At 39.0% G+C, this 16372-nt stretch overlaps 1 protein-coding gene across 1 annotated transcript in view; it reads right to left on the bottom strand.

Annotated features, from left to right (window-relative positions):
* Positions 1–16372, bottom strand: part of LOC124595584 (juvenile hormone esterase-like) — a 59505-nt gene that overhangs the window by 23816 nt on the left and 19317 nt on the right. Inside the window, exons 2-4 of the mRNA XM_047134375.1 lie at positions 11273–11398; positions 3841–4000; positions 3364–3549 (exon numbers count right to left, since the gene is read on the bottom strand). Of these exons, the coding sequence (XP_046990331.1) occupies positions 3364–3549; positions 3841–4000; positions 11273–11398 (472 nt within the window). The remainder of the gene's footprint in view (positions 1–3363; positions 3550–3840; positions 4001–11272; positions 11399–16372) is intronic.

Here is a 16372-nt window from a genome sequence, read left to right as displayed (position 1 = left end):
AATCAATCAGCATCTTTAGTTTGTTTCTGCAATTACAGTCTGATACAAGAACATACAAGACATTTGAATTCAGTTATCAGTCTATGAAATAATGATCTCCAGTAGTTAGTAACTACAACAGAAATGATGCAAAGGAATATAGAAGAGTAGTCATTTTTTTACTTTTTTCCATTAATAGGCTACATTTGTGTATTGAAAGTTCACAAAGAAGCTTGTGAATCAGAATACAGTACCTTCTTCCTGCTTTTAATCACCATAATGGTTTGGCCCTGAAGTAGCACTATTCTCCAAGAATGAACAACAACTAAAGATTATGTGAATATCCCCCCCCCCCCCCCCTCCACACACACACAGTCACTGCTGTCATCTCTGAGGATTCAGCATTGAGAGACAGTGTGTGTGTGTGTGTGTGTGTGTGTGTGTGTGTGTGTGTGTGTGTGTGTGTGTCTATCATTATTCCATCCCAGATTTTCTATTGTTTACTTTTACCATATTAGTCAGAAACCAATGAGTGGCTACCACAAGACAGGCACACAGACTGTATGCACAAACATTCTTTACTTTCTGTATGCCCTCTTACTTACTTACTTACTTACTTACTTACTCACTGGTCATACTGGACTCGAGAGTCCATTACCGCAGCAACGTATTTTCGCCATCTGTCCCTGTCTTGGGCTATTTCCTTCCATTCACCTTCAATACCTAGGCTCCTCAAATCACCCTTCACATTGTCCTCCCATCTATGCCTCGGTCTCCCCACAGGACGTTTTCCTTCTAGGTGCCCTACCAGTACTCTGCGTGCTGTCCTGCCCTCATCCATTTGAGCTACGTGACCCGTCCATCGCAGCCTACGTGATTTAATAATACTGATTATGTCAGGGCTTGAATAGAGTTCGTGAACCTCTTCGTTATGCAGTTTTTGCCACTCTCCGCTAATGTCATCCCTTTTTGCTACGAAAATTTTCCTCAAAATTTTGTTTTCAAATACTCAAAATGGCTTTTCATTTTGCACAGTGAGAGACCAAGTCTCACACCCATGTAGCATAACTGGTAGAATAATAGTTTTGTATATTCTAATCTTTAAATTCCTAGACAATATCCGTGATGATAGTAATTTATTCAGTGAGAAGTAGCACGCATTTCCTGCCCGTAATCTCTTCTTCAGTTCGGATTCAATCTCATTTCTCGAAGTGATGTCCATGCCTAGATAAATGTGTTCACTTTTTCAAACTGCATGTCTCCAACTCTTAACATTTCCTGATCTACTGCTGTTGGCATTCTAGTAGTAACCAGGTATTTAGTTTTGTCTTCACTTATCCTTAGACCTACATCTTCACTAGCCTTGATTAATGCATTCGCATTTGCTGTTACAGATTCTTTCCTATCACTAATGATGTTTAGATCATCTGCGTGCCCTAATATCTTAATATTTCCATTTAACTCCACACCCTCTGAATTATCTGCTGCCATTCGTACAATATATTCTAGGACTAAATTAAAAAGTAGTGGAGACAGGGCATCTCCATTCTTTATTACAAATTCTTTTGACTCCAATTTCCCCACGTGTACTCTACCTTTTGTGTTTTTCAAACTTGCTTCTATAAGTCTAACATACTTCTTTGGTATTCCAAGTTCCAAAACAATTCTGAGCAATTTTGACTGCAATACTGAATCATATGCTTTTGTAAAATCTATGAAAAGATTATGAACTGGTCTATTGTATCCCCCATTTCTTTTCCAAAATTGGACGCAGGGTGAATATTTGGTCTATAGTTGATCTGTTCCTCCGAAAACTGGCTTGGTAATCCCCAACGATTTCATCTGCATATGGTGTAAGCCTGCTTAGCAGAATATTCGAGAAAATTTTGGAACATACTGGTAATAGCGATATCCCTCTATAATTACTACAATCCATTTTTTCACCTTTCTTAAAAATTGGAATCAGAATCGACTCCTGCCACTCTTCAGGTATCATCTCTGAGTTCCATACTTTAGTTATAACTTTGTGAACTACTTCCACCAATCTCTGTCCCCCATTTTTAACTAATTCTGCAGTTATGCAATCTGATCCTGGTGCTTTATGGTTTTTCAATTTGTTGATTGCATCTCTTACTTCCTTTAACGTTGGCCCAGGTATTTGGGGTTCTGCTGTATGTATTTCGTATGCCTGCTCATTTCCTGTTTCCTGGTGTACACTTAATAGATGCTCAAAATACGCCCTCCATTTACTTAATATAGCACTGGGGTCTGTCAGTATTCCCCCAGCATCTCCTCAAAGTGCATTTGTCCTAGCCTTGAAGCCCTTCCTATACCCATTTATGTCTAGGTAAAGTTCCCTAATGTTTTTTTGGTTTACTGTTTGTTTCCATTTTTGTGATTTGATTGTTCAAATAATCCCTCTTCTTTGCCCGTGGCCTACGACCAACTTCCCTTCTCAAGTTCATGAACTCCTCTCGTTTTCTATCTCCCATGCCCTCACAGATTATAATAGGCTTTGTTAACAACTGAGTGTCATACATGCTGACGAGAAGGAAAGTAGGTGATAGTGTCTCATGTGGTATGTGAGTCCTCGACAACTATCTTATATTCCAAATTCATATTCTAGGCTTAAGTTTTAATACAGCATAAACACATAATTTTTGATGTATGAGCTATGTAATATGTGTCTTTAGCTACATATGTAAAGAAATACTCTTTTGTACATAGAAAGAGACAAGCCAAACTTTGTATAACCTCCACAAGATGTAATCATGGCATAATAAGTAAAATAAAAAAATAAAATAAATAAAAAACTCTGCAAATAAAGTTCTGAAACATGTTTGTGTAAAGTAAACGCAAACAAAATGTGTCTTGCACAAGGCAAAATTTGTACCTAACACTGGTATCATTATTTCTTGATTCAAGTTTTTTATTAGATTCATGTGGCTTAATATAGGCAGAAGAAGGAAATATTATTGTTTTGACTGAAAAGCAAATTAAAAATTAACATACACTGTTCAGTGCAGTCAGGGCACATACTACAAAGGTATCTGAAATCACAATACATGATAGATCTTTTTATGAAACATTTTGAAGCAAAATTTAGTAATTCATAGAGACATCAATTCTCTTGGCCCTATTTCTATTCTAAACCAAGCCCAAAAGCACTACAAAGTCAGCCTGTACTATTTCTATCCTATGTTAGTATATCCTAATTTGGGCATATGTTTGTCTTGCATTCATCCTTTTTATTACTATTGCTATTGTCTTTCATTTTTTCCTCCACCTATAAATTAAGGTCATTATTAGACTGCAAAAGCATTTTTACTCATATTTCACTGCATAAATGTTTTAGTTCTATAATATATTAAACCTTTAACGTACCTTTTGACATGGTAGACAGCATATGCAGCAGAACACTGATTGACCCAGCACTGTAACCACAAATTGTAACATTTTCTGGGTCTCCACCGAATGCAGCAATGTTTTTCTGCACCCACCGTAGGACTTCTACCTGGTCCTTGAAGCCATAATTTCCAGGCATAATAGAATCTCCTGTACTTAAGAACCCTGCAAGGATGTTGCAATAAATGCCAAAAATAAATTATCACATACCTCACCATAGGAGAAAGAATTTATATAACAGCTCTAAACTGTAAAATATGCCTGTATTTCTGATAGTTTTAGCAAAAATATGTTGACGGATAACAGTTGAAATTATCACATCTGTCTGACTGCACGTAGTATCACTGCAAAGCATCCACTGAATATAATGTACAAATATGGCACAACAACAATATTATTTCAATCCAGTTTATTCTTTTATGTTTTTGTAGAGGAAAGGCAATGGATAAATCATACCTAGAGCCCCCAGTCTATAATTTGCTGTTAGCAATACAATGTCCTCATCCATGAAGTACTCTGGACCAAACAGATCACTGGTGGCTCTCATGCTGTAGAATCCACCAGGGTGAAAAAAGATAAGAACAGGTTTCTTTGGCCTGCTTCTTTCGTCTGGCAACTGAAATGAATGTATACATTTTTGCATTGTATTGTTATTGGTCCTGTTGTCTACAAAAGCATCTTATGCATAAGACACTGGACAAGTCAATTTATATTAATAGTACAAAAATTATTTCTATGCATTTGTATTTAAAATTATAGATAATAAACTTCACACACTTAAATATTCTTCAGTAGAGTAAAAGCAGTACTGCTGCAAATATAACTTTAAAGATTTGCCAAGGGTTTTGATATCAGTAATTGTTTTTATATTTTTGGGAAGTTTGTTATAAAGTTTAACTCTCATGTGGAAACCATTGTTTTGGCACAAGGGTGCCCTGATTTGCGCTATAAGATGGGTTTGGTAAGGCAATCATGAATATAACAGTATTTTCTATTTTATTTTAATTTTTTAAAATTTTGTGGTGTACTCTCCTTACCCATTACATTTATTTTAAAGAATACAAGAGCTTCCATAATGCTGATACACGGTAAACAAGAAATGATAGAAATCTTAAACAATGCTAACACGTGTCTCTAGGTTTGTATCCAAAATTGATTCCAATAGTCCTCTTTTCAACTTGAATGTCCTGGCAACAGCTGTAGGGTCCCATAAGTCTAAGAATTTCATTTGTGTACTGTTATAAACTGATTCGGTATTGACAGAGAGAAGTACGCCATACATATCCTTGTCCAGAGCATCGAGAACCCTTAGTAGGATGGTCTTCTTTTTACGTCATGCTGACTATTCTGTGGCTAGTTGCCAAGTCTTGTGATGATGTTTATTGATTGCTGTGGTTTTTTCTTACTTTTCCCTTTAAGCAATTTTGTGATATCACCTCAAATATGATTGTTTAATGGGCCCCCACATTCAAGCTTAGATCATTAATGTACAAAAGGTCCCATTACTGATCCTTGAGGTACACCATGTTTAATTAAATTATACTCTGGTAAGTGTTCAAGCCCCCACATTTAAGCTTAGATCATTAATGTACAAAGCCTACCATTACTGATTCTTGAGGTACAGCATGTTTAATTAGATTGTACTCTGATAAGTGTTCATAAATAGTTTTAAGGTACACATTAGTGTGCTTAATTTTCACTGCTTGTTTGAGATTGCTCAGGAAGGAACTTATCCAGTTTATGGACAGACCTTGAGTGCTAAACTTTTCAAACTTTGAGATCAGAATCTGATGATCCACTATGTCCAAAGCTTTTGATGGGTCAGTAAATAATCCTGTTGTTTCCTGGTGCATGGCCATCAGGCTTAGTGAACAATTAAAGCACTCATAAATGGCAATTAACTTTGACCTCTTTATTCCTGAATCTGTGTTTTTCATTAGCTATATTTTTTTTACTTATAAATTCCATATGTTTGCCATACACAACATTTTCTAATGTTTTTGAAAAGTAAGAGGAAACTGTGATGGGAGTTTAGTTATTTACATTATGTCATCTACCTTTTTTATGTAATGGAATTACCTTATGTGGCATCAGGGAAAGTGGCTGCTTGAAATGAGCAGTCATGTAAGTGTACAAATAGTTCAGTTAGGTTTAAAGCACTCTTCTTTTTAATCCTTTCAGTTTCCATGATAGTGCTGATGTATGTTGGACAACTACATGTGCTTATTTTATATGTATAGGACTGGGTCTCCTTATTTATTATTATTATTGTTTTTGCTTATTCATAATATTATCTGACATTGTTAAATGTACTGGCTACTTGTAAGGGCTCTTGTTTACTTTTTTATTTTCTTGTGATATTGTTAATTCTTACATGATTCTCTGTTTTCACCAGTCTCTTTTTATTACACTCCACATGGTCTTCTCTTTATTTATTATATGTATTATAAAGCTTAGATCATTAATGTACAAAAGGTCCCATTACTGATCCTTGAGGTACACCATGTTTAATTAGATTATACTCTGGTAAGTGTTCAATATCTGCATAACTTAAACAAGGAATTATTCAAGTTACACATTTTATGAATTTGTCTCTTCTTCTGGCATGAAATCGTTGTTCCCCTTGTGATTAAACTGTTTATCCTAGAATTGCCCCTTATGGGTATAATTTTTCATGGAAATACAATTGACTTTTCTCACATGACATACTGCAAGCTTTGAATCAAGGTAGTCAGGTAGATGCAGTATTTCTTGCTTTCCGGAATGTAATTTGACTCGATACCACATCTATGCTTATTTCAAAAGTATGATCCTATGTGGTATCAACTAAAATTTACAATTGGATTGAGGACTCTTTTGGTAGGGAGGATACAGCTTGTTATCTTGGATGGAGGGTCTTTGTCAGATGTGAAAGTAACTCCAGATTTGCCACAGAGAAGATGTGTTGGGACCCTTGTTGTTCATACTGTATATTAGAAGCTTTGCAGACAATATTAATAGTAACATCAAACTTTTTGCAGATGATGCAGTCATCGATAATAAAGTACTGTCTGAAAGAACTGCATAAATATTCAGTCAGACCTTGATAAGATTTCAAAGTGGTGCAAAGATTGGCAACTTGTGCTGAATGTTCTGAAATGTAAAACTGTGCACTTCACATAATGAAAAAATATAGTAACCTGTGGCTATAATACCAATTATTCACTGTTCTAATCAGCCAACTTGTACAAATAGGGATATGAAATGGAATGATCACATGGCCTAAGTCGTGTGTAAAGCGGGTAATAGATTTAGGTTTATTGGTAGAACACTGAGAAAGTGCAATCAGTCTACAAAGGTGTTTGCTTACAAATCACTCAAGTGATCTGCTCTAGAATACTGCTCGAGTGTGGGGGTCCATACCATATAGGACTAACAGTGGATATTGAACGTATACAGAAAAGTGCAGCAGAAAAGGTCACAGGTTTGTTTGATCCATGGGAGAGTGTCACAGAGATACTGAAGGAACTGGACTGGAAGACTCCTGAAGGGAGATATAAACTATTCCAAGGAAGTCTGTTAACAAAGTTTAACAAATGAGCCTTAAATGAGGATTCTAGGAATGTACTACAACCTAAGTATCACTCACATATAGATCATGAGGATAAGAATGCAATAATTACTGCAGGCACAGAAGCATTCAAGCAATCATTTCTCCCTATTCCATATGTGAATGGAAAGGGAAACCATGATAACTGGTCCAATGGGACATATCCTCTGTCTTGCACTCCATTGTGGTTTGCAGAGTATAGATGTAGATGTATATAAAAGTAGACAACAATGGGTTACTATAGCAATGAAGGTGTTACACTTTTCATTTAGATCATTAATTTTATAAATCTGTGACCATCTTTCTATGTTTAACAAATTGCTGAAATAGTCTCTGTTATCCTGGCTGTAGCATCTACACGCGGATATTAAAAGCATGATGTTCTCAGTAACACATTTTACTTTCAAATTTTGTATTGAGCTAAATGGTCACTCATACCTGCATTGAAAATTGTTAATGAAATGCTCGGGGCTGGTTTAAATCCCAAGTCACACCATCCACCACTTGGATCACCAAGCTGAGAGGGGTACCAGAGTTGCCACAACTGTAAGATTTCTCTACAGAATGTACCACAGTTAGTAGTGGCTACTTGGGGTGCACAAGTGCAAGACTTGTATACATTGTATGTAATAATTAGTAATGGAAACTGACACAGATCAAGGTGTACAAGAAAAATGGGGTGGGATGGTGGAGGGGGGATATAAAATCATAAGTCACATCACTAGTGTGGAAAAATGTTCTCAAACCAGCCTTGGGAGTGTCATATAAACTGTTCTTGTGTAGAAACTGATATAAAGCTGTTTCACAAGTGTCTAAAAGGGCCTCTGTGTTTCTACCACAAATTATCATATCACATTCCATTTGATTTGCTTTGTTTACCAATGATCCCAGATTATTTAAGAAAAGTTGAAAATTTCCAGATCATGCTTCGGAAACTGTAGCATTACGCATATTGTACTTAGTACCTTTTTTGGCTGTAGTGTCATAGTCCTTTTTGGCATTAGTTCAAGGTAAATCAAGTAAGGTAGTAAAATCTTTATTTTCTTTTATATAAATTACTGCTGCACCCTGGTTTCTTTTTCTCTTTTTCCCAAAGACAAAATTAATTTAGGTTTTTGTATGTTGAATTAACTCAGGGTTAAGCCATCGTTTATGAATACACATTACTGAGAAGACATCCTTTTCCTCATCTATTATTAATATGTTAATTATGCCAGTCATATTACACAGAGATTGCAGTACATTATGATGATAAAGTCTTAGACTTCCTTTATTCATGGCTCTTTATTAGTGACCTCTACAATTACTGTATGATTATGGACAGTAGAAAAATATAAATAAATACAGTCTTGGAAGATTCATGTGATATAGTGGAAAGAAGAATCACAAGAACCAAAACTGCAAATCTTACTTAATGCAAGGGACACAACATGCCATTGGGAGCTTTCAGTTGTAAGTGTGAGACACTTAACTTCATTCAATCTGGCAGTATCTTCACAGAAGTGTGTTTTTTGTCCCCACTGAAGCTAGAAACCACACACAGGGAAGTGACAAACCAATTTCCAGGTAAAATTTTGAAGTTATGTACCATCAGTGAAGACCTGCATCAAATATCTTTTCCCACAGCTTCCCCTAACAGACACTGTACATAAGGAATACACTACCTATTCAATTATGCATTTTCTCATTTTTGACGATGTAATTCACAAATTTTGTGTCAAGGCCTTTATTGTTTTGCACTGTGTACCAGTTACTTGTAAAGCCCTCAAAAAGTGTTGATTTGACATTCTGATGTAATTTACAATATCATGAGATATTAAGCAGCACACAATTTGAAGAAATTGAAGGTAAAGAGCATAATTTTGTACAAGTAGTGTGCAGTGTGGGCATGGTGGTCTAGCGAACAGAGCATTAGACTACAGCCCTGAAGGTCTTGGGTTCAGTCCTAGGACAGGGATTTTTCCTCACTGCAGTCCCTTCAGGACAGCCCTAGTTGCACTCACCCTGCTGTCAAATGAGTACCGGGGATCTTTCGTGGGGATAAAATGCAACCAGAGTGTTAGTTTCACCACTCACCCTCCTTCTTAGTGTGGCAGTGAAAAAAGGCAGTGCTCTACCCATAACCAGGCCAATAGCCCAGTCACCAATTTGTGCCACAGACTTTACTTTACTTTTAGTTCACAGTGTTTCATACCTATTTAACAACTAATGGACTGGTTCCTCCAGGTACCAAATATACCCTAAACAGTTTCATTACAAAGCATAAAGTAAGCATGTATGATCAGATTCACAGATCAATGCAATGCCCAACTTTTCCTCTCATCTTTAAGTTAAGGCAACACTGAAGCAAAAGGGAGTTGCAGTAATTATTTTGGTATTGATAAGTTTCCATGACCTACAAATCCGAAAAAGGTGAAATTAGTATCAAGAAAAAGGATAAGAAAAAAAGATGGTATATTACATTCTTGACCGTGTGATCCTTGCAATTGTTTTAACAATGTCCTCTGGATGATTTGCTGTGCTGTGTATTGTTTGGATGACTGTGGAAACTAAGTCCAGTTTACTTTAATTTAGTTAGGTACCTGTTCCAAGGGTCATTTCAGATACAGAAAATTGGTTAAGACCCAAAATTGGCAGTAGTGATATTTTTGGGGAAAACTGAAGCATATATCACAAGGATGGACTCATGGAAAATAGAAATTGTGTATCTGTTGCAGTAGATAAAAAATTCAAAACTACTGAAACAGAAATTGAAACTGAATGTAAGAACACATGGGCATAATCTTATAATTGGATCCTTCTATTGACCACTACACTCACCCCCTGATATAACCAAAAACCTTAGAGAAAACCTCCACTGGTTAATACATAAGTTCTCCAAGCATTGTATCATTAAGCTTGAGGGACATTAGTTATGGATGTTAAACATTGTGCATCTTTGTCATTAAAATAGGGTTATTATATTTTACAATTTTTTCCTTAGGGTTAAATGAGACCACTCACCAAAAATCAGAAGGGTTAAGTCGTCCACAGGTGCACACAAAAGAAGTAAAACTTGCTAGCTTTTAGACATATCCTTTGATGAGCTATAGCACACAAACACAGACGCACTGTTTATACACATGCATACACACACTTATGTCCCTACATGGTGCCAGCTAGACTGACAGTTCCAATGCTGTTTTGTGGCACTTTGGTTGGTTGTGGTGGGGTTGTGTCAGTGGGGACCGGTAAAGGGAGAGGGGGGCAGGAAGTAAGGAGAGGGTCTGGGGATGGGTGGTTACCAGCTCAGAGGGGGGCCAGTTTGTCAGCTAGGAATGTGAGAGGGAGGGATGGCATGTATAGTATTAGCGGCCGATGGGCAGCAGCACATGCTGAAGGCTATGTGGCACATGGACTGGGAGGGGGCGACAGAATGGGAGTGGGGAACACTGTCAGGTGGAGGGTTCGGGGACAATGGATTACCTGATATTGAGGACAGGATGATTACAGGAGCGGAGGATGTATCATAAGGATAACTACCATCTGTGTAGTTTAGAGAAACTGGTGGTGGAAGGAAGGGTCCAGATGGCTCTGGTTGTGAAGCAGACATTGAACTCTAGCATGTTGTGCTCAGTTGCATGTTGTGCCAGCTTTGATCTTGACAATAGTTTGGCAGTGGCCATTCATACTGGTGGACAGCTGGTTGGTGGTAATACTGACATAAAAGGCTGTGCAGTGTTTACAGCAGAGTTGGTACATGACATGACTGCTTTCACAGGTGGCTGGTCTGTGATGGGGTAGGATAAGCCTGTGATGGGGCTGGAGTATGAAGTGCTGTATGGGTGAATTGGGCAGGTCATGCACCTTGGTCTGCTAGAGGGATATGATGGTTCTACATTTTGTTAAGTGATCTCGTTTAATCTTAAAGTATTTATACTCTACAAGAACTTTCCTACAACATACATAATTTTTTTCTACAGTTATAAGCTCTAGTAGGGTAACATTAAGAATTATATAAAATATAACTATTATTCTGATCTTGTAGTTAGGGTACTTTATCCTAGACTTTGAACTAGACTAACCTTGATGGAAGGTGAAGAAGTATGTCAAAGATCCTGAGCTAAATGCTCATTTGTAGATTCAGAGTACATTTATTAAAACAATTAAAGCTATCATTACAGAGTCAAGAGCTGCTGCTACAAAAACACGATCTTCTTCATCCACAAGTAAGGAAACGGTTCACCAATGGTAAGAAATGTTTGATATGTGAATCAGAAAAATTAAGTACAGTAATGCTTGTAACTATTTGTCACATACCTGTGATGTATACACATTCAGAAACAAGCAGTCTTCACTCCCATTGGGCCTGTCTGCTTGGGGACACCAGGGTCCATCCACTGTGGCATTTAGGATCCCATCCCACGCATCCACTGGTGAGGGAGGCTGCAAAAGCCATCATATTGTAAGTAGGTGGGTCAAAAATTGTTTCTGAATCAAAAGAACAATTAGAATTCTATGCAGCAACGTTCATGTAACACGTGTTTTACAGTAATAAGGTATACATTTTATTTTGTCTGCTTCTATCTACTGTCTCACAAAATAGAAAACTGTTAAAAAGAGGTTACCATGAAACATCAATCATAGATCATAGTTGTGAGTATATATCCAATTAAAGAACACAGATAATGGCTCTTCTCATGTGCCTAAATATGCTGTACTGTAATATAAGGTATTAAAGGTTAGTGTTATTACAATTTTTTGTTTACATTTCACCAAAACTTAATTTCTGGTAGTTCATAGAGTGTGCTGTACCAGTTCCCGAGCTACCACTTGTCATTATGTAGATGGATTTTGCACTCTGGTACTGACTGAAGAATTCTAACCTGTCTGTTGAAAACAATAATAAGTGAGTGACAAATGTTCAGTGAAGGCACTGAGACAGCTTACCATTTAATGGAATTGCAATTTCTGATAACTGCATAATACTCTACCCCACAAATCAAACTACTCACCCAACTGAAATACCCTGTATAGATCAAAAATTAATTGTTGTAACAATATTTTTTGTAAATTAAAAGACTCATTTTCTCTGAATTTTTGCCTACAATAATAATTTTTACTGTTCCACTGTTCTGACAGATTTACCGGTACTGGACTGGTGATGATATATACTGCAGGTGTGGCAGATGCAGTTTTGATTTAAGGCCCAAGTGACACAGATGGCCACTTGGGTCTCCAAGCTGAGAGGGGTACCACAGGTGCCCAAGTACAAAATTGAAATACAGTGTGTCTCATAATTGGTAATGAAAGCTGACATGTATATGATAATAAAAACAAAAAGCGTTTGAGTGAACATCAGTCTACAAATGAGCCATCTGTGAGATATTTGTGAATGTGTAATTATGAGTCACCATTGACTTCAGTAATAAATAATGTTCTACTGAGTATAAATGTATTTGAAATGCAAAGTTCTTAATGTAGTCCCCATCTAATTGGGCTCATATTTCATTGATGGCTACTTTAACAAGAAACAATACTACTGCAGTATGTTACATGTTACTGTTGAGTGTTACATGTGCTGTTTTCACATTTTTAGGCGATACTGCACTCATCTCTGTAGTCAGTTACAAATTGTTTCAAACACCCTTGAATCACCTCACAGATTTTGCCAAGGCGATACAGTCCATAGCTGCAGGTCTTCAACCATATCAACATGAGTCCTGTACACTTCACTTATGAGATAACTGCAGACAGAAAAATCTAGAGTAATGAGATCAAGTGATCTTGGAGGACAAGATGCAGGGTGTGCTCAATTTGAACTTACGGACAGTCGTAAGAAATTCACCTTTCTATACATTATTCAAGATGTGCAAATGCAGGATGGTGGAAAACTAAAAGCCACATGTGTCTCTATTGAGACTGTTTTAAGTAAGTGTGAAGAATGTGACATCAATGAGAAGGAATTAAATGAGGAAGTATTGATCTCAGTTCTCAACCTTCCTGCTGGAAATTCTCCACAGAGCTCATTACCTTATATAACAAAAAACAATTTTATTGACAATTTTCCTAGTATTAGCTTAAGAATTTTCTTGGCTGTACATATACATGTAAGTAGTTGGTGAAAGCAGTTTTTGAAATTCAATATGATAAAGACATACCTCAAGTCAATAGTTTCTTAAGAGTGATTGTGTGGATTGTCAATTTTAGTTGTTGAACGCGATACCATGAAGTCAATAGATTCAGACTCTACTTTGAAAGATTTTGCTAAGTTAAAGGCTAGAAAAATTTTGATACAGTTTTTTTATCTGCATGAAAAAATTGTCATTACATATACTGAACAACTGTAGGAATTATACATGACTTTTTAAACAGAATATTTCTAGAATGAAATTCTCACTCTACAGCGGAGTGTGCGCTGATATGAAACTTCCTGGCAGATTAAAACGGTGTGCCAGACCGAGACTCAAACTCGGGACCTTTGCCTTTCGCGGGCAAGTTCTCTACCAACTGAGCTACCCAAGCATGACTCATGCCCCATCCTCACAGATTTAATTCCGCCAGTACCTCGTCTCCTACCTTCCAAACTTCACAGAAGCTCTCCTGCGAACCTGCAGAACTAGCACTCCTGGAAGAAAGGATATTGCGGAGACATAGCTTAGCCACAGCCTCAGGGATGTTTCTAGAATGAAATTTTCACTCTACAGTGGAGTGTGCGCTGATATGAAACTTCCTGGCAGATTAAAACGGGGTACCGGACCGAGACTCGAACTCGGGACCTTTGCCCGCGAAAGGCAAAGGTCCCGAGTTCGAGTCTCGGTCCGGCACACCATTTTAATCTGCCAGGAAGTTTCAGAATATTTCTCTTTTTTATCCCATACAATTTTTTTAAAATTCCACTACTTACAGCTTATGCTGTTAAACAGTGCCTTATGTTTAAAGTATCAATATCAAATTACATTACTTTTTTGTATTTCTGTCCTACTTTTTCTGATGGAAAGTGAAATAATTTGTAAATTATATAATAAAGAACTTACACTATTAAACTGAAAAATAACAGAAATTTTATATTTTCATTCTTTGTACTCAGTTTAATATATAAGACATTTTATAGAAGCCAGGACAATACAATAAGGCTGTGGTGTCTCTGACACGAAGGGACACTTCTTTGATTATTCTCTATGGCTTTGCATTCTGTCTTTGTGTTCTCGCGCCGTGTTTGACATCCATTTCTGTATTCACTCTGTTCAGTGCCAAACTAAATGTTCATTTTGACTGTAAAAGTGTGTTATTACAGTTCTATGCCATATAATAACCACAGTGGTGACCCCTACTTCACTGTTGTGCATTCGGGAATTATTTTGTGCTTATTTTCATCGTTAACAAACCTCATGTGCCGGTCCACATTGTCTTCAGAACAATGGATCTACCAGTGTCGTTTTGTGCTGTGCCATGCACCCTTTTAACTGTGCTTGTGTATGTACTGGTGTTCCTAATGTACAGTTGGTTAAAAGTGAACAATTTTTTGACGCCTGCCATGCCAGCAGCCACTTAACCATTGCTGGCTCAATATGGCCACCGTCAAATGCAACTACGTAGCAGGGCCTGCCGCCTGGACAGTGGACACTGCTCACCGACATAGTAAGCGATAATCTTGTGATGGATGTTGTCCAGTTAAGCAGTCGCCTTCCAGATGGTTCAATGCGCAGACGCAGTTTGAGACCTGTACTCCGAAAGCTCATATGTGTGAGGTCACACATTCTTACTTGCCTGATTGCCTGATGTCATTGCACCCCGCCAGACCCCCCCCCCCTCCCTTCCCCCACATGCCGTCCATCTCGGCAACACCGGTCGCCTCAGCCATGCCGGTGCTGCAAACATCGCTCCATGGTCACATCAAGATCGCTTTCTGCCCAGTCTCATAATGGCACCAGCCATTTCTTCCATGCCGGTTTCGGGATCAGCCCCCCCTTGGCGATTTCGCGATCGCCTTCTGCCCACTGTTATAGTGGCACCGGCTGTTACGACCATGCCGCACCTGCCTCCGGCGATGCAGTTGGGATACATTGTGCGGTTGGGTGCGCCGGCCCATGCCTCTTTGTGTGCTGCTTGCGGCCGCCTCCCGCGCAGACCTTGGGCGATGCATCGCCCACCACTCCTGCACCCCTGGTGTCGGGGGCCCCTCAACCACCAACATGGATCTGCACCTGCCTGTGCTACATCAACAAGTGTTAACCAGCAGATTCTCTAAGTTGCCTGCATTGCAAAAGAACAACCCTAAGACTTGGTTCACTCTGGTGAACCGTCTACTGGATATCCACGGGATCCCGGACAACGACGCATGTTTTGTGTGCCTGGTGAGCCATCTCCAGGACCACTCTCTGACTTAATCAGTGATCTGCTGCTCTCACCTCCCACCTCGTCCAAATATGTGATGGCGAAAACTTTGCTTACTGAATGCCTTTCTCGCCCTCCAGCTGAAGCCATACACCACATCCTCCACGACGTGCGTCTCAACGAACGCACACCTTCACAGCTCTGGCAGCGTCTTTGTACATTGGTTGATGACCAAGCACATGCTATGCTGTGGACTCCGTGGATGATCAAACTACCATCAGACCTACAGCTTCACCTTCTATCATACATCGCTGACCTTCTCGAGGTCCACCTGTGCATGGCTGATAGGGCCTACACAATTATTCGTCACCAACACTGCCTGTCAAGGACGACATCACATTTGCTTTCTGTTGGCATCTCTGCTTCGCCGGTTCCATGTGCCGCTGGTAGAGGTCTCAGCAGCTCAGCGACCTGCCAGGAGCTCACTCCTGGCGGCCTACGGGAGGCTGACTGCACCCTAGCAGCAGCCTGAGCATTCTTGAGCTACATCACAGCCAGCTGCGTCCCCCACTCACCCCGCAATGCCTCGCCTCCAAGCTTACCCGCTTTGCTGGTACCATGTAACCTACGGGGATGCCAATCACAACTGCCGCTAGCCTTGTGCATACCCAAACAACTTCAGTGGGTACGGTTAGGCGCCACGTCCCACCATGATCATCAATGGCACCTACCTTCCAATGCCACACTGCTTGCACCAATGTCGCCTCTATGTCACGGACTTGTTGTTGGGCACATGCTTTCTTGTCAACACCAATGCTGATGTCAGCATTATCCCGGCTAAGCATGTGGGCAACGCGCTTTTTCCTGCTAACCTCACAATGGTCGCTGCGAATCACTCCCATATCGCGGTCCTTGGCTCCATCAAGATGTCGTTTCGTCTGTCTCCAGGTGCAACATTTCCTTGGACCTTCCATGTAACCGATCTGGATGAACCTGTGATCGGTTGGACTTTCCACACCATTATGAGCTTTTGCTGGACCTAGAGGCTGCTACACTCCACCACACATCTAAATATACCATTCT

The sequence above is a fragment of the Schistocerca americana genome, chromosome 2, assembly GCF_021461395.2.
Source record: "Schistocerca americana isolate TAMUIC-IGC-003095 chromosome 2, iqSchAmer2.1, whole genome shotgun sequence".
Classification (NCBI taxonomy): domain Eukaryota; kingdom Metazoa; phylum Arthropoda; class Insecta; order Orthoptera; family Acrididae; genus Schistocerca; species Schistocerca americana.
The sequence above is the reverse complement of the archived record's forward strand: the minus strand, read 5'-3'. Positions and strand labels throughout refer to the sequence as shown.